Here is a 24747-nt window from a genome sequence, read left to right as displayed (position 1 = left end):
AAATTTATAATCTTTGATTTGGAGGTGGAAGTATTTTAGTTTGTGTTAGTTTATATTGAACATAATTGGAATGATTTATTGATTGAGATTATACTAATTTATCACACTTCAATATGTTAAGCGACTTTATGTATGTATTTATGTTAGTTTTTTTTTACTCACTCATTTATTGGACTGATTGATCTGAAATTTTCTGAATTTACACACATCTGCATTGAAGTGAAGTACCCATTAATCATCATTAATGGTCATTTGAGATGGGGACCCCACCTATGTGTTTATTTTGATACAAATATGAGTGAAGGATGAGTGTAGAATGGATCAGTTTGATGCCTTGTGTAGCTTTGTTACTGACTAATATCAGCTGTTTCATACCATTTATTAAAAGCCCAATGATCAGGGACATCTGGGTCCAGGTTCGAACCATCTAAAACCTACACACTTTTCTCAGGATCGAACTGGTGACCTTTTGATCACTAGGTGAGCACTATAAACACTTTGCTACCCCTGATCTAAAGTACAGTAATTGCTAACATTAACTGTAAGGTACTAAGAACATTTGTAAGACAAAATTCGTTTGATGTTTAATGAGATTAAAAACAATCGTATAATGAATTGTACATTAGCTCCGGTCTCCTGGGACATGGTGGCCCTCTTCCCTACAGTAAGGTATGATGGGACATCCTGTACATCCTGGCACTTGGAACAAGGTACAGCTCATCCTGGGAGGACAGTAGTTCACACAGTCTCCGATGTCCAGCTGGCAGTTGCGAGTGGCTAGGGAAATACAATGTCATTTACACTTTCGTCTTTCTTGTACTTTATAAACTCATTAAATGTCTTTTTAATTGAGACACTCAGTATACTACTTTTTCATTTCAATGAACCCAAACTTGGCATACAAATAACCAGCTAAATTACCTGACAATAATCTTAAATCCAATCAGCAACACTGGCGCATCTTTTTTATGATTTTCATGATGAAAATGATTTAATTATTTGTTACCACGTTGGTCTTTCAAAAGAACCTAACAATTGATTAGAGATCCGCATTTTTTTACGAAAACAGTGAGCGTTCCACAATGGAAAATTTATGACTACCACTGCCTAGAACCCTGTTTAACATCAGAAGTATTTCTAACAACCAAACACCCTTAAGTATTGTTCAAATATGAGAAACTTTTTTTCGGGCTCAGAGGATCGTCATGAGACCTCATCACAGTACCACAGGCTCTAAGAGAAGCAAGCTGATTGGATGGGGCTTCGAAGCCCAAGGACCCAGGTTCTAATACCGCCAACCCAAAAAAGACACTACCCTGTTTTTGAAATAATGAGTAAAACAGTTCTGGGCTAGAACCAAGCTCTAGCTTATGATGGCTCTGGCTTATGATAGCTTATGGTGGTACATAAAAACCACAAGCTCTCAATCAGTTTCTGGGACTCCCTAATTGTTGAGACTTGTGAGTCAAGCAGTTGGTCATTACTTTCCCAATACCTTCCATTCCTGAGCATACCACCTGGATCATGGAAAGGTGGCATTTGAAGAAAGAGGTTAAACATTTTACAAAATAAAAAATAAATTGAGTTTCTTGATTAAAAACCATTTGGAGGTACAGTAACTAGTTCATGGTTAAATTTTAAGAGATGAGTTATGATGACGAGTTTATATCTCAAAAAACGTAAAACTTATCTTGTAAATTTACTCACACTCGACACATATTCCCGTTCTACAGCAACCTCCGCAACAAGCACTGTGGGTAAAACACTGCAACAAACGCAATGCTAAATAGTTAATTGCATTAGCACGATATAAGCTTGTGGTTCACCTAGTGCCTAACCCTTATGATAAAAACAATTAAAAACTATGGATCAAAAAACCACAAAACACAATAGACATACATTTATAATTATTTTTAGTTTCTTTACCTTTCCTATTTCCCCCCTAAACATAGTATCTTTGACTATTATAGTATCCAGATAAAGTATTGTTTTTGTAAAAATTTCAAATTTGAGTCCCTATGAACCCAAAAATATTGTTTTCAAAGTGATGTCTGTGTGTGTGGATGTGTACAGAGCTATACACATGTGTACCTGAAGCCTGGTTTTGATTAAATTTTATATTGTGATACTAATCTACGTTATCTCGATGCATGAATTTTATTTTTTTTTTTATGGAGATTAACATAAAAACAAGTAAAATCGGATTTAAAAAAAATGTTGTAAAGATTTTGATTAAAACTTAGTATGGTATGTTTAAGTCCTTTTGACCCTGAACAAAATGGCACAACCCTTAACACCGTAAATTTTACAGTTTAAACGGTTTTGCAATTTCACCCTTTCATAATTGGGGAAAGTATGTGCATATACAAATAATTAAATATAGACCTTTAATTCATCAGTGATTGTTATGATTTATAAAAAAATGGTTCTGAACAAATCCCATAAGAGTCTGTTCATATTTTTTTTACTTTACAAAAAAATATGTATACATTGTTTCCATTTTCCACAGTGACTAAATATCCCACGTTTCTATAATTGGGTCAATTCTTCTCACATGAACACAAATTCACTTACTAAAAAAATGTAAACTTGAAATTCAAAAATCTTACCTCATTCCCTTGATTGAGGCACCCCTGACCAGCAACAGATGTTAACACACAGACCAAAGCTGTACTGAATAGATACATGAACTCAGTACAAGTAACCTCCATTACCAACTAGAGTCTAACCATCTCACTAGCTAAAGCACAATGCATCTAAGTTGCAAATGGCTTTCTTCATTCTGGAATTTCACATATTTGTTTGCTAGGTTGTTTTCACAAGTTGGTGTCATTAGCTAACTTTCTGTGTCAACAGACACATTTACATTTTTGAATTAGGGTTTCAATATAAGTTCCATTGTTAAAGGCTTGCATTAATATCACGTCATTTGTAGAATATTTTAAATATGCAATTAAAGAAATGTAATCTTTGGAGTTGGAGTTTTTGAGGTTGTTTATCAATTTTAAACACAATTTGCGTTGATTTATTGATTCGGATTCTAGTTGTTTAATTATCACACCTCAATATTTTAAGCATCTTTGTGTTTATGTTAATGATTTTTACTTATATATTAAACTGATTGGTCTGAATTACTGAATATACACACATCTGCATTGAAGCAGAGCAGAGTACTCGTAAAGAAAGGCAACACTAGATGAAAGTCAAAACAAAATACCTCTAACTACATCCCTAAATATAGGGACTAAAAATATGCTTATTTTAACTCGAATACAATTCTAAGATATGTTTGGGGGTGTGAGATGATTTTTTAGCTTTACAGACCAAGACAAGCTATTTTTTTAGACTAGAAAGTGTAATATCAGATATTGTTTAATTTCTATTTAAAGCACTTGCACCATAACTTCCTTCGACATGTGATTGTAGGAAGGTGCTTTTAGTTTGATAGTGATAAGTGAGAGTTTGGCTGTCTCTGAGTTCATGTTACTGCATAATTACAAAGACCAAAATAACAAACAAATCCAAGGTTGTTCAAGTCTTGGAGCTTAAAATAGGTAGTACATCGTTGAATCTAGTAAATCATTTCTAAAGAAGCTTGGTTTATGAGAAAGTTTCCCACGCACAGGACATTTTTTTTTCTTTTCTAGATAGACGGTTTGTAATCATAGATACAGTAAAAGATACTTCCTTATAAAAATAGTATAGTAGGTTTTCTCATACTTGTATCAGCTTAAGACAAAATTTCATTTTTACAGTAGTTCCATCCGTGCTCTGTATACTAGGTCTAGTTTTGTTTACAATTTGTTTTTTGTGTTTATTCATTTAAAACCAAAACCTTGTTGAACTATGTAAAACGATGAAGGTTTAATTGAATAATTTCTAAAGAAAAAGATTAATTAACTATTTTTAACTGCAAAACTCAGTGAATTTTCTTATTTCGGCCATGACACCGCATTTAACAATTTGCTTGGTAAACGATAACAATAACAAAACAATAAAATTACCGTGTCTTAGTACCAAATTTTAACATCTTACTTTAGGTTGTAACAGTTGACTTAAAATATTATTAAATTGAACCACTATGACCATGACAATTTTTCATTTGATACATAAATAACAGACGCGAAACATAGGCTATATATCACTGTATATGTCCGAAATATGTACAACAATTAAAAATATATAAAGATATATCAGACGGTATATTTGAAACATTTTGTAATGAACGATTAAGTACAAACATAGATTAAACATACGCCCTTAGGGAGGATGTATGTATCTATGGTACAAAGTACTTCTTTTGTACTTCAACTTCAACGACAGTTCACATGACATATCGGTGATTAATTCGGTAATTTGATATCATCCTATACTAGTTTAAGCATTTTGACATCTCTTTTCAATCCATAATATTTTGCACTTGTACACAATTTGTATTCCTGTATTCTTTTGTATGTAGCCATGTACGCATGCTTCCTATTTATTATGTATTAGTATTAGTATTAGTATTATAGTCAATGGTATTAGTATGTTTGCCGTTCCGTTAGTAACAATTGTGTGCGCGCCTAGCGGTAAACTTTACAACTATAACATCACAGTTCTGATAAACCCCGTTAGATGTCAGGACATACAACAGACCACAAAGTACCCTTTTGAGGGGAATGTTTATGTTTTATTTGTTGTTTAAAATTTCCAAATGCTTCAAACATTGTAAAACATTGGTTATTGAACAGTTTTTTAAACAAATAATGTAGGTTTGAGAAATTTGTATAGTTCTGATGCGTATCTTTCTACGGTTATAAGGAAAACGTCTCGCCAAATCTTTAGACATTACATTTGATAAGATGCTGAATTTCCATCTGAGCCCTTATCATTGCCAGGACTTTCATCATTGACCTTACGTTGCATGACGAATCGTGTAGCGTAGAATTTTTGACAGGCTTCCTTTTATCAGGGAGCCTAAAAAGAACTAGAAAATTAAATATAAGAAGAAATTAATATTTGAACACCCGGTTAGTCTAATGAGCTGGCGAATGTTATTTTTTGTTACCTAACTTAACAATGCTCTCTTAAACAATAATTATTACTATATATTATTATTATATAATTATTGTTATATTATTAACTAGCAGAGTACCCATCCTTCGTACGGGGTTGACATATAAGTATGAAATGCTTATTGCAGTTATACTCGAACTTTGCGTTTGCAATGGGGGGGGGACAAAGTTGAATAACATTTGCTTACTTAAATGTACGGTATACTATAGTATTACACATCTACGATAGCCATAATGTTCTACTACTTCACCTAAACAATAGAGAAAAATAAATGACAAAAAAAATGCAAAATATCACAAACTATTCATGAAATTCAAAACATAAACATATAACTGTAAACAATCCTACCTATACAGTTCTCATTGCGTTTCACAGTTGTTCGTTGGTGCCATCTTCATCGATGTATTAATGCTGCTGCAGAAAAGGTACCCGTAACCAGGAGTACAAAGTTCAACTGATAACGCTTCCACTCCGGGAGCAGAAATTCTCCAATCGGCGTCTTGCTCGGAACGTGAAAACATGTCAACCAGTACCGTTTGTACGACAGACTGTTCTGGGGAAGAAAATTTTGTTTAATTTCTACCATTTTAATAATTAATAATTTTTAAATAATACATAGCATTATCAATGTAAATTCCCAAAATATGTATAGTTATTGAACTGGCAGTATATTTGCAAAGTTTTGTACTTAAAATTTAGTAACGCAGAACACTAAATTAAAACTGGCACGCCTACGCTAATACTACTTTATACTTTATAGCACGAATCCAAGAAAATATTTTTCTAGTATTCGTGCTTTATAGTAATCTACTACATGCATCCATTGAAAACACAATTCTGAGCGCCCCTGGCGGTAAACTCAACATCTACAACGTCACAGTTCTGCTGAATCCCGGTAGGTGTCGGGACGTACGACGGAACCCAGTAACCTTAGTGAGAGGTGTTAACGTTTTATTTTTTGTTTAAATAAATGATTAAATCCTTTCAACATTATAAAACACTGTTCATTGAACAAGTTTTTTCGATAATAATAAAGCCTTGAGTAATTTTATCCCGTAGGGTCGTTCCTTTCTAAGGTTATAAGAAAAGCGTCTCGCCAAATCTTTTGACATCACATTTGACCACATGCCTATTTTCTACCATATCGTTCATTCCCCTCCCGTTATTTTGAATTTCTTACGTTACATGTAGAATCATGTAGCGTAAAATTTCTGACAGGCCTCCTCTAATCAGGGGGCCAAGAAAGCTCAAAACTGCGGTAAGGTCAAGGCCTCAAGAGAAGAGTGACGGGAGTGACGCTATGCTATACACTCTGTTTGAGGTGCAAAATTCCCCAACGTCTTCAGACTAGACATTATGAATCCTTATTACAAAAATTGAGTTAATGTTTTGTTAGGTTATAAAAAATTAAACACTTAATGCAATGTTTCTAAATATAGTAATCCGACTGAAAAGTTTACAACTCAGCAAAGTATTAATGTTTCTTTATAAAATGTTTGTTCGGTAACTCACCACTGTAGTACATTGTTTTGGCAAATATATTTATAATGTAAATAAGGGGAGAATTTTAAGTATCTAGGTTAAACGAATTGTATTAATTGTATAAATGACGAACGATTTGTATAAATGAATTGCATGTGACTGTGATAATGTATCGCTATTGTTTTATATGTGTGTCTCTGACGAGGTCTATTGTAATCAATGATTATTTAACGACCAATAAAATACTTGATTATTAAGATTTAACCGAAATACCGATAAAAATTAAATTGAACACTTATATAAAATTACAGTTGAGAAAATCTTTCCCAATCACCGTGTGTACCCGAAATATTTGCAATAAATAATAATTGGAATTGACACTTTTTTCCATAGAGTATTCCAAACGTTCCTTTTGTGTCAATGGTCAAACTAGAACGACTATGCAATTCATGTAGGTATTGTACTTTAAAATCACCTACATTTATTCTAACGAGTTCGCGAACCAGCATGATCGGACTATGGGGACGGGGGTTTATATGGTAAATTTTCCCCCGTTTTTACTTTAAAACATAAAAATAAGGCATTTCTTACCATACCATTTTATATAACTTAAAAACAAACAATTTAGTATATTGAAGCGTTATTATGCGCCTAACGGTAACTGAAAAAATTCAAAAAGATATAAATTTAAAATTTCTATGTTATTTTTATGAAGATTTAACTGTTGTAGTTTGATTATTTATTTTGAAAATGCATTTATTTCATATTTAGTATTAACACATTTTAAAAAATGCGTGTTTACGCTCCGTGTTGCAGTAAACCTAAATACTGTACTCTTTAAACTAATGCTATTTATATAGGGGATAGTTATGATACTTTTATGGAGACATTTTAGTCTAGACTTAATCAGGCAACTGGAAATTCGCTAGTTTGCAGGTTTGCTGCGGTGGGTGTGTTTTATATACTACAGTTATCAATTATTAATCAATTTATTTTGTTCAAATTTTCATTAGGTTTTGTATAACAAATTTGCCAACATTATCAACAAAAACCGTCATGCAACGTTGTCAGTTTATTTTACCTAAGCAATTTTTATACGACAAGTTGTCTGCTGCAATTTTGAATGGATGACTTATGTACATTCGTTATTCACTAAGATCAACAACCAAACTACTGTAGTAGGTAAAATAAAGTCCATATATGTAGTGTAAAATGTAACGTTAGGATTTAACAGATATAGTAAATCTGATATAAATTGTAATTTTTAAACAACCTTTTAAAATTGGTTGACATAAGTAAACAGACTTGAAGAAGCCCGTAGAAATCGACGGTCCCATAACTATGATAGGTAGAGTAAAATTATTTAAATGTTGAACATTTAACTTTATTGACTGTTTGGGTAGCTGAGTGGTTAATATTGTTCTCCTCTGCCAATCAAAAGATTGCTGGATCGATCCTGAGAAATGTTAGAATCTTATTTGTGGTTCCAAAATGGTCCCAGGTGTCCATGATCATTGGGCTTTTAGTCCAGGCAAAATACGACAATTTACCCTTAAACCTGGGCAAAATTGCTTCACAAGCGATTGAAGTGGTATTCTACACAGAAAATAGTGCCTTATAACATATCCAAAATCCGACCATGGGAAATTACTAAAAAATCAAATTCAAAATGGTGGCAAACTTTCAAATTTTAGTGATATTTGTTTTAAGACTTTTGGTGGTATGGGATAACGGAAAGCACATATACATAAATTAAATATCAGATTGGATGTTGAAATATCAAATAAATACAAGAATAGACTGTATTAAAACGACAAGGGCATATTTGTATGTACATTTTCGTTTCCATAGTTACAAAAAAAAATAACTAAATTTAATAAGTTTTCTTGGACAAACTATTCATTTTAATAAATGTTATCATTTTGTTTCAATGTTCTTACATTCATTGATCTGGCACTCCCCTAAAGATGCAGAACAAGACAGTCCGTTCTGTTTACACCCACAGTTGCGCCCCATCTCAGCAGATGATTTATAATTGATATTTAATTAGTAAAGAGAAAGAGGTAAAGATGCAAATGTAAAAAGGGTAATTAAAACGGATACCATCGAAGTTCGCAACAGTCCTACTAATCATCGCTAGATATCTCCCCATAAAGGATCACGACAGTTCACTTAATCACTGCTAGATATAGCTACCGTATAGGATCACGGCAGTTCACCTAGTCACCGCTAGGTATCACTACCATCGAGGATCATGGCAGTTCACCTAATCACCGCTAGGTATCACTACCGTCGAGGATCGCGCCAGTTCACCTAGTCACCGCTAGGTATCACTACCATCGAGGATCATGGCAGTTCACCTAATCACCGCTAGGTATCACTACCGTCGAGGATCGCACCAGTTCACCTAGTCACCGCTAGGCATCACTAGCATCGAGGATTATGGCTGTTCACCTAATCACCGCTAGGTATCACTACCATCGAGGATCATGGCTGTTCACCTAATCACAACCAGGTATCACTACCGTCGAGGTTACTAATTGAGGTGAGTACAAATTGGGAATATAAATGAGTGTTAAATATCTGCCAAAAAATGTATTTTAAAAGATGGAATCTCTTCAAAAGTCCTTACAAATAATTTTGGAATCCTAATCATCTATACTTATTTAATACGTTTACTTATTTAATACGCAAGCAGGATTTTTGTGACAATTACTCCTCCGAAACTACTGAACCGATTGACACGTTTTTGGTGTCATTAGAAAGAGCGTAACGTGAAGTTGTGCAGGAAACTTTCGTTTTAGGTAAATGATTAGAGAGTGAGGCCCTGGGGCCCTTTAAAGTTTCGTATTTCTCCATAAGATTAACATGGGAAACAAATATTGTTTTGAAACTCCAGCTGTTGTCAGAAATTAAATATTAACAATTGGTCTCCATGAGAAAATTCACAATGTTTACATTTGCTTTGACATTTAAATGTAAACAACCAGAACTGTCAAATGCCTATTTCACAATTTCAGACAGCTGATAAAAAAAAAATTAAAACAACTATGTGGTAGGTTTATTTAATCTAAAACTTTATGATGGATTATTTATTATAAATCAATTTCAATGATTATGAAAAAGATTTTCCCGTTGCAAAGCAAAAATAAAAAGTGAGAAGAAGAACATGTAATTGTAAACAGTCAATGTGCAAATTATCGATGTTGTATTAAAAATGTGTATAGTTTTGGATGTTGGTTTGTGTTTAATGATATAAGTTATTAACTATTGAATTTTTATGTTAAGGATTTGGCATATTATTATATTGAATTAGGAGTAGATTTGGCAACTATGATAAACAACGCCATTTCTGAGTTCTGCCAGTTTTTTCCTAACTCTGTTCTATAGAGTTTAAAGTAGCCTACACCTTAATTGTCTACAAATTGACTAAATAACTTAGGTACGGTACATTATACAAGCTGACAGCCTTTTTACGATGACTTAAATTGTAAGCTTACCTTTTCCCGTCCATGGGCAGTTTGATTGTTAAAAATTAACCCTTTAAATTGGAATAGGACTGTTATGTAGGGGAGTAAGGGGAGTCATAGTTGAATTTTTTTTTAATTTTTTCAATTTTTACTTTTTATGTTCTTTTTATAGCACAGAATTTCTTCTTTGCAGTGACGTTTTAAAGGAAAAACTAGTAGACCCTTGGAGGCTTTTCTTGCCGATTTCCGAAACTTTACTTTTTTAAACTTTAATGTCATTTTTTCAGGACTGGTAATACATACAGCTGTGAAATGTTTACCATATAGTCTTAGTGACTTATTCTAAACACAGACATAAGGAATTCATCACATCTTTAGTAGAAGCATGTAAAAAAATGATAAATTTTATTTTTGAAACTTTTTTTTAGTCTATAAAAACCCATAAAATAGTTAAATGAAAATTCTTGTGTATGTGACTAGTTAATTAGCTAATATAAAAGTATACCAAGTTTCACTATCCTACCTGTTGTAACTACTGAGAAAAGTGACATTTAGTTAACACTAGCTGTACCCGCGGGCTTTGCCCCGTTTAACTTTATAAGTGAGCTCGTTCTCATGGCTCAATCACGTCCTAGTTGAAGTTCGTTCGCTACGCTCACTCACTTTTGGTTTGGAGCTCGTTCGCTGCGCTCACTTGCCTTCAGGTTAGCTCGTTCGCTACGCTAACTCGCCTCCAGGTTGAAGTTCGTTCGCTACGCTCACTCACCTTTTGGTTGCAAATTAGCTGTTGTCATAAATGTAAAAGAAATAATAGTGCTGCACCCTGTTGGTAATCCTTGTAACTTTAATGCTATTGAACATCATAGAACAGAACCAACTTGTTTAATTGAAACAGCTGTTAAGATTCATTAATTCCATTTCTCATAAGGTTAACATGGGAAACTCGAGAGCCACTGGGGCGGAGCCCTTTTGACGGATCTGCACCAAACTTCACTAGCCTTCCTTGAATAATGCTTAATAATGCCTGGAAGTTTCATTACAATCTGTCAAGCGGTGTCCGAGTTTATCCCTGCCAAACAAACAAACAAACAAATATATATACAAACATCCTCTTTTATACTTATAGATGTTTGATTAGGTATACAGAATATTATTATACATTTTTCTTTCAAGCCGCTTACATGCAATAATACTACTAGATTCAATAATTTAAGTTGATTCAGTTGCAGGTACAATTAATATGACACAGAAATAACACAAAAATAGAGCATAAAAGACAAAATAGAACAAAGTGAATTAAAGCGCAGTGATAATATAGTTCATGCTACATGCTATGAAAATCAATAAATACTACATACCAAAGTGCATTCTACTGTACATGCTAAGTTTGTGCTAACAGTGTACGCTATGAAAAATCGACAAATAGTTAACATGGCAAAAATCCAAGAAAAGGAACAGGAATAACAATTGACTAGCATGGAAAACAAAGTTAGCTCTTCCTAGTCCTCCATGCTCAGCCACCCAAGAGAAGACTCAGGTCTCTCTTTTATATATTTAGATTACTATTAGTGATTTACTTTAGTAATTTACTGAAGATAGGACCTAGGACTCCCCTGGGGAGATAAGCATCTAGACTGCCAGTGCAACTCCTAGGATCGGTAGGATCGTGGATCAGATCGAAAAACCCCCCACCACCGCTCAGTGCCGATGGCGTGACGTCAACCTTACTGGTGCGACATGGTGCGGTGGTGGGGGGTGATCCACTGATCTGATCCACGATCCTGATCTGAGTCCGATCCTCGGACTTGCACTGGCAGTCTAGACGCTAGTCCTGGAGAGGTCCTTTTTCCTTATTGGCTGGCCCCCTGGGGTCAGAGGAGGCCTGTTAAAAATTTACACTAATTGATTCGTCATGTTAGCGTATTCATCTATTTGTGAGTATGATTAACGAACCAGCGTCGTAAATTCAGCATGTGGTCAAATTTGAAATCAAAAGATTTGGCGAGACTCTTTTCTTACAACCGTAGAAAGAAACTAAACTACATGATAAAATAACTCAAGGCTTTGTTACTGATCAAAACACTGTTCATTAACCAAAGTTTTACAACGTTTGAAGAATTTAGACATTTTAAACGACAAATATAACGAAAAACACTTCCCACTAAAAGGCACTATGTACTCTATCGTATCGTCCGACATCTAACGTGGTTTAGGGGAACTGTGATGTTTTAGTTGCAAAGTTTACCGCCAGGGGCGCACTAAACTGTTACTTACCCATCATAGTAATTTGTATCGTAAACATAAGTGCAATCGCTATTGTTGTTTAATATGTCTACGTTTTAAAGCACAAGTTTCAGTTTATTTTAGTTCCAATTTTTTAGCTAAATGTTAACATAGATTAAATGAGTAGACGTTGATTTATTACAAAGGTTTAACCATAAATATCTATATTTTTAATGATTTATGTTCAAGTATTGTTAACACAACACCAACACGGGTCGTAATATAGGGCGAAAAATATTAATTTATATCATTTACTATGTTCGACAACTGGGTACACTAGTGGTAAAACGATGAACTAAAACTGGTAATGAAGATTGATAAAATCGGTAATGCAGTACGCTCTTGAAGTATTTTAGTAAATTCTTTGTTGATAAATACGATGCTATTCGTGATTTGTACCTGAGCCAATGAAATGACAATAGCCAATTAATATCTATTATTGAAAAATATTTTATTTTTTTTCTTATCGTAACGTGCTTAATTAAGAGAAGTTTAACCGTACTTTAGATTTTTGAACACGCAACGAGAAACTTTAGTAATTTGAAGCTAATTTAGACAATTTTTATAATATTGTTTCTGATTAATAAAATATGGAGTCTGTGGTAAATCGTGTATTTAATATATGTAGCCTGATTGGTGTGTTTCGTGTTGGTAACGTTTGAGTAAGCTTTCGACTAAATGCTTTTTTTATGTTAAATTTTGCGCATCCTAGGCAGGTAATATGAAGAACAGCAATTAGTCAATAAATATAACCAGTGGTCACTAACTAAACTAACCAACTTTTGAAAGACATGTTTTAGGCGAGGTTTATTATACTGTATTGATCAGCTTGTGGGCTTCACTCATCTTATTTGTTAATCCACGACTTGTCAAAATGTAATTAAAATTCTACAATTACATCCTGGATTGACAAATACGGTGAGTGAAGCCCACAAGCTGATCAATACAGTAAACTAACCAAGCGTAATACCATAGACGTAGCATATCGTAAGTGTGTAATCTCTTACCTTTAACAACTCCTGACGAACTCTAAAAATTGTTAACCTTCATTTTACGTTCTGAAAATATGCTATTTTGGTACTTACGTAATACAGGGTGGTCATAAATTATTGGACACATTTTAAGATTATATAAACAAACTAGCAGAGTACCCGTCCTTCGTACGGGGTTGGGATATAAGTATAAAATGCTTATTGCAGTTATGGGTGAGGACATGGTTTAAGAAAGTTTGGTTCTTATGTTCTACCACTGCCCCTGAACCATAGAAAAAAGTAAAGGTCTCATTGTGTACCAAAGCTTTTTATTGCTAGTCGGTCCCAATTAGTAGCGTCGGTCACTTAAAAATTTGACTGGTGGTACTGCAACCAGCGCTACTATTCGTATTTGCTAGCAGCTATACCCTTGCCTTGCAACGGGGTCAGTATGAAAAAATGAATGCTGGTTCTTTGAAAATGCCAAATGGTTTCACTCCCTACCATTTATTTTATAAACGAAATTGAACTGTATTAGCCTAATAGTAATAGGTCTAGTACTTTTTTGTTTACTCATACTGTGAATACTTATTTTAGGCTACCTAGTGTACAAAACCATAATGATATATTTTAAGGTATAATGAAAGAACCTGATTAATAGTTTGGACTTTAAACGAAAATCTATCACAATAGTTCCAAACCTGTCAATAGTGTAGTTTTCTAACATATTTTAGGAAAATTACAATCAGGCAAATGGAAGCTCGCTAGTCTATAGGTTTGCTGCAGCAGAGATATTAAATTACTGTTTAAATCTAAAACTGTAATTTCATACAACTCAGGATAAGGGCCTAGGTTGATACGGCAATGATTGTAGAATCTTAATTATTTCCTATATCCATGAATGATTTCTTTTTACAATGAAATATTCACTGTAAAATATTATTACAACATATCACAAATGTTAGAACAGACTCATTACCATAGATTATAAACATAAACAAATGATGTAACTGAAAGAATCCTATTATAATGAAATTACATATGGTTTGACAGCTCCATTTAAGTAAATGTTAAATAATGTTTACATTCAGGCTAGTGACATCATTATTTTAAATATGATCCTTACCCTCTCTGTTCTAATATTCGTGCAGTACGGTATTTAAATAAATGTTTGAACCAGCTGTGTGGAATTGTGAAATCAAAATTTATTTGATAGATAGTTCTGCTTGTTTACATTTTTTAACTTTCTAGGTTTGTTCTTTGTTACCATGGATACCATCAATCAATATTTACTTTTTAATCTCTCACCTCCGACTTTTGAAAGCCCACGGGGCAGAGCCCGAGGTCAATATCGAAGCGGGAATAGTTCTATATGTATCCTCAGAGCTGTAGCTTCATTTGTGTGCAATTTGAGACCAGTAGGTTATAAGTTTTTGAGATTAGCTCATACAAACACACACACACACACACACACAGACACCACCTCTTCTTTATAATAGTATAGATTACCAAGCAACTTAGAAACATGGGAATTGTTTCATTGAATAGCAAATTCAAAACAGTTTTATACAGCAACTGCAAAACAATAGTTATATAAATGTCCGTGATTGTAAAAAGTGGTTATAAAAAAGTGTACAAAAATCACTCAAACAGTGAGTGTAAGTTGTTTTTTTTATGACTTGTGTTGTGGCCTAGTCAGCATGGATAGCATGGCATAGTTAGTATAACAAAACCAACAATGAACCTTTCTACACCAGCTGTGTATGATATTGGGTGAATCAAACCTTGAACCGACTTCAGTAACAAAATTACTAGTGTGCAATAAAAAGTAACGTCTTTGGTTTCATGAAAGCCAATCTGTAATAACTGTTCAAAGAAGGCTTAGTTTAGAGTATAACCGTAATTCTCTGTGTAGAAATTCTATAAAATGGTGGTATAGACAATTCGAACGACTGGAAAGTGTCCAAAATATAGTCTTAAGGGTCATACCCTCAGAAGAACATAACTTACAATAACAGTTTAGGTGATTTTTAAAGTCTTTTTATAATTACTTTTCATAATTGCTGACATTTTTATAATTGTTTATTTGCAGTTACTGTATAAAACTGTTTTAAATTTGCTATTTAATGAAACAATTCCCATGTTTTTAGGTTGCTTGGTTATTTATTTATTTTATCTTAAAATGTGTACAATAATTTATGACCACCCTGTATTACCACACCTAATAGACCACTCCTACTAATTAAAAACTTACCTTACCCTAATTGTATTACCTAAGGTTATAATAATAATAATGTCTTTATTTAGCAAGCGTTTTTAGATACAATATTTCTGCTTTTCAAAACAACTCTTGTCAAATTCTGCTTTACGAATCCTTCCACCCTTACAAAATCTTTCGAACTGTAAAGCGGAAAGACGATATTTTCCGCCGAGAGATGGAAGCATCGGTGTATACAGTCTTAACTAGTTACTAGTTAGACTACATACATTGATGGATGGAAGTAGGCTGAGTAGTAGAAAGGGAGGGGTACTCCCAATCCCACAACAATGGGAGTGTGGGAGTGAAGAGTAGAGGTACAAAGTAGAACCTGTGAGTGAGTCACAAACTAACTAGGTTTGGCCAGAGTAGTGTCAGAAAACAGTGCGTTACTGGAGGCTCCATATAGGAGAAGAAACGCCACACTTACAAGGTTAGTAGAAAACTAGTGAGAAACTGATGAACATCAGTTTTAGAGTTAAGTTTTTGCTTCTCTAGACATATAGCCACAGGTTATGTAGACTTCTATGTTTTTAACGTTAAAGTAAACTAAGTTCTATTTGTTAGGAGTTTATGGTTTATTTTAGTATTAATATTTTAATAGGAAAATATTACTTTTATTTTGTTTGTGTTGTGTTTTGTCCCAAAGGTTGGTTTAATTGTAATCCGTTACTCTTTTAAACTTTCATACATATTGTTTTTATAAATTAAATTCAGCAGTAGAGTATGTATCTTGTTCGTTAGCTTTACTATAAATTTGCACCTCAAAACTATCGTAATGTAATATTATGTTTAGGTACAATTTCTTAAGACAACTAGGCCTAATTTATTTTCGTTGTTGTAATATTTGTAAGTATACGGAGTTCTGTGTTACAATAAATTTGAGCTATTAAAAAAAAAATGAAATCTATGGTTTTACTGTGCGGAAACAGGCACTAGCCCATTTGGGGATTCTTTTTCATATAATTATTTTTGCATCATTTTGCGCAATACTTTATACTGAAGTAAAGATTTAATTAATCAATTCGTTCATTCATTTGTATGTATAGTGTAAAATATATTTAAAATATGTTTTGTTCACTTGATGTCGTCTTTTACTGGTTTAAAAATTATTATTTTTTGTTTGTTTGGTAATTTAAAATTAAAAAAGTCAGGAATAGTGTTTTACTAAAATGAAGGATAGTGAATTTTTAGTATAGACGCATTAAACGTAAAAACCTTCTCTAGAGAAATGTTTAATTCCTATTCCAATGCCATACTACGTATAATTAACCAATACTCATAGATTTACAAAGATTTCTTGGGTAAAACGGTTGTTAGGTTACCAAATTTTTAACCTAGAATTCAGACGCATTTATGTTTCTACACAATCGATCATTCAAAAAATCATATTTTATTGTCTAATATAAGATTAGGTCATTATGTAGAATCATTTGACAGTTTTGTGAAACTCTAATTGTTTTTAGACACTATGCCTGTTTTTTAGACCTATATTAAAAAAATAACTTAATTTTGCAACGATTAGATTTAGTTTAAAACGTTAAAACTCTGACATATCTATATTTTAGGCATGACTTAGGAAAGAATCAAGTTTACACAGATTTGCCATAATTTTTGATCTGCTACAAAATAATTTACATTTTTATGTGTGAAAAGAGTAGAAGAAAAAATAAATAAATTATTGCTTATATTTTCCCAAACTTTAACAATATTAACCTGACACGCCTGTGAAACTTCAGAAATTACCTTGTGTTTCCATGTAGGGCTAAGATAAGAGTTAGAACTAATACTATTGTTTACAATGAAGTTATTCGTCACGGTGCCCCTCAAGGTTGTCCCCTTGGTCCGATGATATTGATTTTTCCTAGATAAGAGTATATTCTCTATAATATATATCTCTATATATTATAGGTTACGATTAGCGTTAGATGATGTTTTGCTGTTTAAAAGTCTTTGCGGGGTTGAGAGTAGAAGGATATGAATAGGCAGGGTGAGGTAAACTTTTTTTAATTAGTGAAATATAATAAACATGCGACATTATCATTATGCATAGATACAACCGTTAAAATCTTATATTTGTTAGCAACAAAGCTGCACAGTAACACGATTCTACACTGATGTTTGATCATTTTTAGCTTAAGATACACAGTGCGTATTTGTCAAGCGATTAAAGTATAAAGATAACGCTGGAAGAGTGTAATAAAAACCCACCGTGTAAAGATGTACATGTACAACAGTCTTAAAATAGACTATTGTAAAAAAACGATCGTTTTTCCTTTATCATTAATTGGGATTTTAATACAGGGTCCTGGCTGGAAAACCAGGTGATTTTAACAGCACCGAAGCTACAATTTATACATTATACACACAATCATTCATCCTTGCTTTAAATTACACTCACCAATGTGTCAGCAATTTAAAATTTAATTTAATAATGAATCGAAGAAGATTGAAAACAATCACGTAAGCTATAAATTACTATTTGAAAATATTAAAATATTTTTGTATACTTTATCCACCACGAATCAGTAAACGTAGTACACACTTTGAAGTTAAAAATCGTTGCTAGACTATGTGAATCTTGATTTAAAACGAGACAAGAATGATAAAGCATTCATTTCCAGGCAACTTTCTGTGTTATTACAACACTAATTTGACATGTAACCTTGACAGGTGAGTCGTCAGCATTGTTGATCAGCTGGACTTCTGAACTCCCGCCAGATGTTTGTAAACAATCGTAGGCGGTGTTATTGGCGGGAACCAGTTATCAACAATTAGCCACGAGTGGTCGTTTCTTATTTTGTTTCCAACGATCGCTTCTTAGCTCTGTTAATGGTAAGAAATTCTTAAATTAACGAAGCTAAGAAGCGATAAATTGAAAACAAAATAATTTTATTTAGGTTAACTATGCAAAGTGTTTATTGCGGACACTTTCCATTACGATAGGTAAAAACAACGTTATCAGAAAATTACGGGATCTGAACCTGAATTCACCGTTAGTTGGGAAAAGTACCTTAGAACATAACTAAAACAAGATGATTTAGAAACCCCAAAGCTTAAAACTTCACAATAACCGCACATAGAACTGGATGGTTGAAAAATCACCAGAGTGTGCTAAGGATGTCGTTTTCGTTCTTACACGCCAATAATGCCAAATAATTATTTATTTATTTCGCATGCTTCAAAACAGAATACAAATTTCATTTAAATTACAGCACTATCGTAATTAATACACAATATAGAGCATGCTATGAGTTCATGGATTAAATATAGCCTAAAGTAAAACATTCATATTAATTAAAAATAAATATTAAATAGCAAATAACAATAAATAATAGTAACAATAAGTAAAGAGTGATTAAGAATGACAAAAATAAATAATATAAGTGACTTGACCGTATATATCACATCTTCAGCCTTCAAGGTATGCAAACCTTGGAGAAAATACTCGTAGAACCAACAGGAATATAATAAATGAGATGTTCACTAAACCATCCATTCGTAGGGACAGGATCCGGATATAGCTGGTTGGAGTACAGATTCATTTTCTTCCTTGGTAAAACATTCTCCATATACTGTACTTTTAAAATCAGCTCAAAATTCATTCAGATAAGGAATGTAGTCTGAAGATAAATATAAATACTTGAAGTTCCACCTTTGTTATTAGATATTGAAGGTAGCCGGTGTACTTTAAGCATTTCTCATGCGGATGCCTAATTGAACTATAGGTTTGTTTTCATTTTCAAACTGTGATATGGCAATGATAATTTGTTTCACGTTAATTTTTCTACAAACAGATCTCCTATGTAGTTTCATATGAAGCTCTTACAAAATATCGGTCGAAAAACAATTTCTCACAGAAACAGTGTACGAAATTCTCAGCAAAGTTCATTGCCCTCAACCTCCCACTACAATTCTCTTACTCTGTGTGTTAACTGTCAGTTTCGCAATCTGCCGCTAGATCGCTCTGTAACCGGAACAGGAAATAGGAAAACCGCAATTGAGGTGCGTGACGAGTAGGCGCTTCAATTTGGTGCGTTTTGTGAACAACGGTTCGCACCAGGCGTGAAAAGCGAGGGAAAGTGTGAAAATGGCGAACTATAGCTTGTGAAACTTTGGCACAGACTAAGATCAGCTGTTTATTTAGCCGAGAGAGTCGGTTTAAAAGCCCAATGATCATGGACAGCTAGGACCAGTTTTGAGTCATGAATAAGCTCCCGACTTTTCACAGACATACTAGTATTTTTCTCTGCTTTTTACAGGATCGAACCAGCGAAGTTCTAAAAAAACCAGGCGAGCACTTCAACCACGTAGCTACATAGCTTGAAATGTTAATTTTGTTCTTCAAATATTAAATTGCATTTTATACGATTCCATACTAGGTATTGTAGCTATATTCCACAATCCACACGAAATATGGCATAATTTAATTATAGAGGCACTAGGCACAAGCCCGGGATTGTTTTTCACATTACAGTACTTCAGGCTAGACCTATTTAATTTGGTGATTTGGCGGGATTTGAACCCGGGGCCTCAGGGACCGAAGTCCAGCGCTATCTTTACACCAGCTCGCTCCCCACGCATGCAATATAGCATCTGTGTGTTTTTTGTATATTTTAAATGTGCTTAGTGTAGTATTTTAAATGGCTGGTGGCAAGAGCTTAATGTATTCATTACATGAAAAATAGTGTCTTATTCCACATTTTACATTTCAGATGAGTCCTGTGATGATTTTTGCTTTCGCAACGTTGGCAACACTGCTGGTATCAACAAGGGCTGCGCCCCCAGAAAAAGCATGCACGGAAAATGAGAAACCGGTAATTATTTAAACTAATTATTGATAGCTAATGCATTGAAACGGAGTTTAAACCTAGAATTTTATTAGGAAATCTTTATTGTTATTTTTTACAATGTTCAACATAATGACGTTATTTATACACCCATGAAACAATAACCCAGGGTGGGTATGGTTAAAATTGTTCTTCAAAACTGCTACAATTTTAAACCCGTATGGTATTTATTATAAAAGTTAATTTATTTTCTGTAAATACTATTCAAACAGACATAAGAATAAATAGTCTTAATATTTATACCCTTCACAAAATTTAGGTGGTTTTAGGGGATGAAATTTATTTCCTCCACTTTAAAAACAATAGCTCAACAGCTGATGTTTGCTAGCACTTCAATCAACTGCAACCTTCCTCTCGAACCGCCGAAATTTTGTGATTGTAGAAAGAAATTTCAAATGTATTGGTTGTACATGATTGTTTTACTATAGTTCAATTCAATTCAAAAACCTTTATTCCATTCAACATCATGCTACATATTTCACATCCTTTTGTGCACACGTAAGTGCGAGGAAATCTTTAGGTACATGCAATTTTACAATGATGTTACTGGCAGAGTCTATTCACTGTTGATAACAATACACAAATATAATAAATATTCATGGCATCTAATCTTACAACAATGACACAGCATTTTCTTTTGTGGAAAACTGTAAATTTTAGTTACCTCAGGTTACCTATTTATTTTTCGTTCAAAAATACACGAATGCATACTATTAAAAATATAATGAATACTACCAAAAGATATGTTACAAAATTGTTTTAGTTAAAGAGTTTGACTTGTATGTCTATAGCCATGAACATGTCTAAAAGTATAAGTTTAAATTGAATATTACTTTTATAAGAGCAACTACGATTTATAAAATTTTTAAAACTGTATTTTACCATTGACTATATTTTACCCATTTGTGTAGTGTAGTTTTTCATTATGTTAAAGTACAAAATCATAGAATTTACAAAGTGCGAAATCATAGTATTTTACAGTGTCACTGAAAATAAAATCCTCATATTTTCTACTTTTTCGTATACTATACTTATACTTTTCTACGTATTTTCAAAAAATATTTTTTAGTGCAAGAGCCACAGCGAGTGCTGTGGAGGATGTTGCCAGCAGGATAAATGCGCTCCTTGTAAGTACTGAGTCTATTGCTACACACATTTACCTAAACTTTTAGATAAAATGAACCTTAACAGCTCACACTTCAGAATAATTCAACATACAAGTAGGCCTACTTAATAATATAAATTTAAGATTATACATCTAGTAGTACTAAATTAATAATGTTTACATCAGTGGCTGTTTTAGGACCTTTTTAAGGGGGGGGGGGGCTACCGGGGGTTTCGCGGGCCCCTACTGGAAAATTTGGCATTTTAAAAGCCGTTTGGTGACTTTCTAAAGCCATTTTTAAGTCTTTAACAGTATCCAAAACCTCCGTTGCGTTTTCAGGACGAAATGTATGTTTACAATTTTAGTTTTTCAGGGTCCAATGGAAGGGGGTGGGGGTAGCCCCTTGAATTATTTTTGTGTTTACAAAATATTTAAGTATGACAAAGTATCTAAAATGTGGAATTTGTCAATCATTTTCTTCTCTCTCAATCATCACTTTGCCAGCAAGCAGCTTGTTTTAACCTAGGGTGTTATTGAAAAAATATTATTCCGTTAATCTTTTGTTAACATAGTCACTGTTCTTGCGTTACCATTTTTTTTATGTTACTCTCTCCAAACAATTGTTGTAGAAAATAGATGTATATAAATCCTTATTTCATTAACGTATCTATCACCCCTCGTACTATTTCACTTTTTCGATGCACTTCACTTTGGATATCCTACTTTATCATTAGCACCATAGATAAAAGAGAGTACCAATCTGTGTCAGTACTTAAGGAAGGGTTTCCTGACAAATCTATTTTATTGATCACTAAATAACTTCTGGATTAACTTCTGGATGTTGGCGCTATTATGTGAATTGTGGTACTTTAATTTAATTTTTTAACAATACAATAGATCTCCGCACAAATAATCAAAATTGGTTATTAAGTGGGGAGCGAAGGGGGACGCGTGTGGACGACTCTCAAATATGAGTCGTTCTTCTGTTTGGCTCACTAATTGCAATAATGGCTAATACTGTAATGACAATGAATAAGGTGGGATTAAATATGGACTATTGTACACAATTCTTTAATTTTCTGTACTATATATTTACTTAGGTTTAAAAAAAAAACTTAATAATACGAAGTTTGAAAACCATCTCTTACAAATAATTGTAATTTTACTTTAAAGTTAAATGTCATTATCGTTGCTCTATGGGAAATGAAAAGGGAGAACGATTCTTTTTAAAGAGTCGTTCACGTAGTTTAGTTCCTATCTTTTCTCTCCACTTCTGAGCACTCTCTCTCTGTTCTAGACTCGGACTCCTGCGTGAGTGCCTCCAACCCTTGTAACTTCTACGACTGTCCACCCAACAAGGAATGCTACCTCCAGGAAGTCCAATGTCTGCAGTCACCGTGCAAGCCCATCCCAGCCTGCAGGTCCAAGGATGCCGCCGACTACGACTATAACGGCTAGGGCGAAAGGGCGAAGCCCTAAAGCTTATAGTCGTGAAGATCAAAGTTACTTTCGAAGTCCTTCACAAATTGCGCATAGTACCTTGTACGTTTCGTGTGAAAATGTGCAAGAAAAGTTAGAGACACTGTTTTGAAATACTAACTCAAAAATCAATGACATGTTTAAAATATTAATACAGGTTTTCAATTTTCAGTCACAAAATTTTATTTTACATCATTGAGCAATTGTATAATGTTAATTGGATAACGTGGATTTAGTTTTTCTGTACACACTAACACACTAAGTAACGCAGGAGATTGTTGCTCTAGGGTACCTTTTAGACAAAACAAAATTTAGTGTAGGTAAGCAGATTTGACAAATCAAAAGAGGCCAACGTAAAAAGCAAAAGCCAACCCAAATCCATGAGCTACTTGCAGAGTCTCGTCCAAATAATGTCATCATTAGTAGTTTTTCTGTAGTTTTCTGGTTGTGAACCACAATATTAAGTTAAACTGGCAAAGAACGATGCATTTGTTTATTTTCCTCAATTTTTAGTTGTCAAACTTTATTAACCCATGAAACATTTGAGGAAAGACCCTTCATTTCTACAAAAAAAAGCGATCAATCTTTGATTAGGTCGTCGGCTAAAGAGCCAAATAAACAGACAATAACCATAAAATAACACAACGTATTATAGTTAAAGGAAACTAGAGTTCAAATTCAACCTAAGATACTGCGTTCACTTGCACTTAGCATGTATTGTACTTTAATTGTTGTTAGCTTTGTTATTAGTGTTTTGTTACGTTATGAACATTTATGTAGTTTTATAATAAAATGGTTTTGGAAAAAATATTTCAAGCTTAAACCTTGCTTTTATATTTTTAGAGAGTTAACGTGAAGGGAGTTTTATACTATTTTGTACTTTTATACGAGAGTATTTACTTTTTATTTTTTTAATAAAGAAAAATTGCCATAAGCACTAAATATTTGTAGCAAATTTCGATTAAGATTTCTGAGCGGGAAGGATAAGATTTTCTTTACAGTTACCCGACAAAGTTGGCTTCCTTGCACTGATTATAGTACAGAAAGCTGCATTTACTTTGTCGCACCGTTTATACTTAGTCGCACGGTATATATACTTTGGCACAAACCAGTTTTCCAACCAAACAACACAAAACAGCGTGGTTTTATTATACAGGTAATCCGAGTACACTTGGAAATAGGTTGGCAACACAAAGATAGTATTAATATGATCAGCTGATTGACTGTTGATACTACGATTTAACCTGTCGTTTCTTGTTTATATTACATTTTCGTTCAACGCTTGGTTTGGCCATAAACTAAAGTGTAGTTTTTGAAAGAATAATTATAAGTGTTCCTAACATGTTTGAGAATAATGAACTCAGTGATTGTGAATATATGTGTACACCAGAAGAAATATGTAGCAGAAATTGCAAAGCATGTTTCATTAAACCTGTTTCCTGAAAAATCAAGAAAGAAGTATGAACGAGCATAAACTGTTTTCTTCTTGGTGCGTAAGTAAGAAAGTTACAAAATTACTTGTTTATTCTGTTTATACTGATTATTACTGTTTATAAGTGTACTCTTGTAAACTTGAATAGTTTTAGTAACCTAAAGATACAACGACTACAATCAGTTGGTGTAGTGCTTCCAATTCCGTTCAACGCTTGGGTTGAACCATGGTTTAACCTAACCTAAAACGTGTTGTATAGTGTAATTATTTATATGCTTTATAGCGACTGTGGGAAAAATATAATGTGTAATACGAGCGCTAATGACCTTTGCTCACTAGTTACACAAATAACTATTACAA

At 33.4% G+C, this 24747-nt stretch overlaps 2 protein-coding genes across 3 annotated transcripts; one reads left to right on the top strand and one right to left on the bottom strand.

Annotated features, from left to right (window-relative positions):
• Window positions 1-572: 572 nt before the first annotated feature.
• On the bottom strand, window positions 573-2748 carry LOC128996110 (uncharacterized). Of its 2 annotated transcripts, none has more exons than XM_054421222.1 (3): window positions 2610-2748; window positions 1708-1765; window positions 573-777 (listed from the first exon to the last, which is right to left on the bottom strand). In XM_054421222.1, the coding sequence occupies exons 1-3, from the start codon at window positions 2709-2711 to the stop codon at window positions 623-625; spliced, it is 315 nt and encodes a 104-aa protein (XP_054277197.1). In that variant the 5' UTR covers window positions 2712-2748; the 3' UTR covers window positions 573-622. The 2 variants fall into 2 exon arrangements, with proteins under 2 accessions (XP_054277197.1, XP_054277198.1); XM_054421223.1 differs by having other exon boundaries at window positions 573-760.
• Window positions 2749-15868: 13120 nt separating this feature from the next.
• Window positions 15869-23765, top strand: LOC128997220 (uncharacterized). The gene is made up of 4 exons (XM_054422825.1): window positions 15869-15954; window positions 20237-20338; window positions 21441-21498; window positions 22774-23765. The coding sequence occupies exons 2-4, from the start codon at window positions 20237-20239 to the stop codon at window positions 22932-22934; spliced, it is 321 nt and encodes a 106-aa protein (XP_054278800.1). The 5' UTR covers window positions 15869-15954; the 3' UTR covers window positions 22935-23765.
• Window positions 23766-24747: the final 982 nt, after the last annotated feature.

Source organism: Macrosteles quadrilineatus, unplaced genomic scaffold (genome assembly GCF_028750875.1).
Source record: "Macrosteles quadrilineatus isolate MER2022 unplaced genomic scaffold, UCM_ALF_1.0 Scaffold_6__1_contigs__length_79288215, whole genome shotgun sequence".
Taxonomy (NCBI): domain Eukaryota; kingdom Metazoa; phylum Arthropoda; class Insecta; order Hemiptera; family Cicadellidae; genus Macrosteles; species Macrosteles quadrilineatus.
This window is presented reverse-complemented; position numbering and strand designations above follow the sequence as displayed.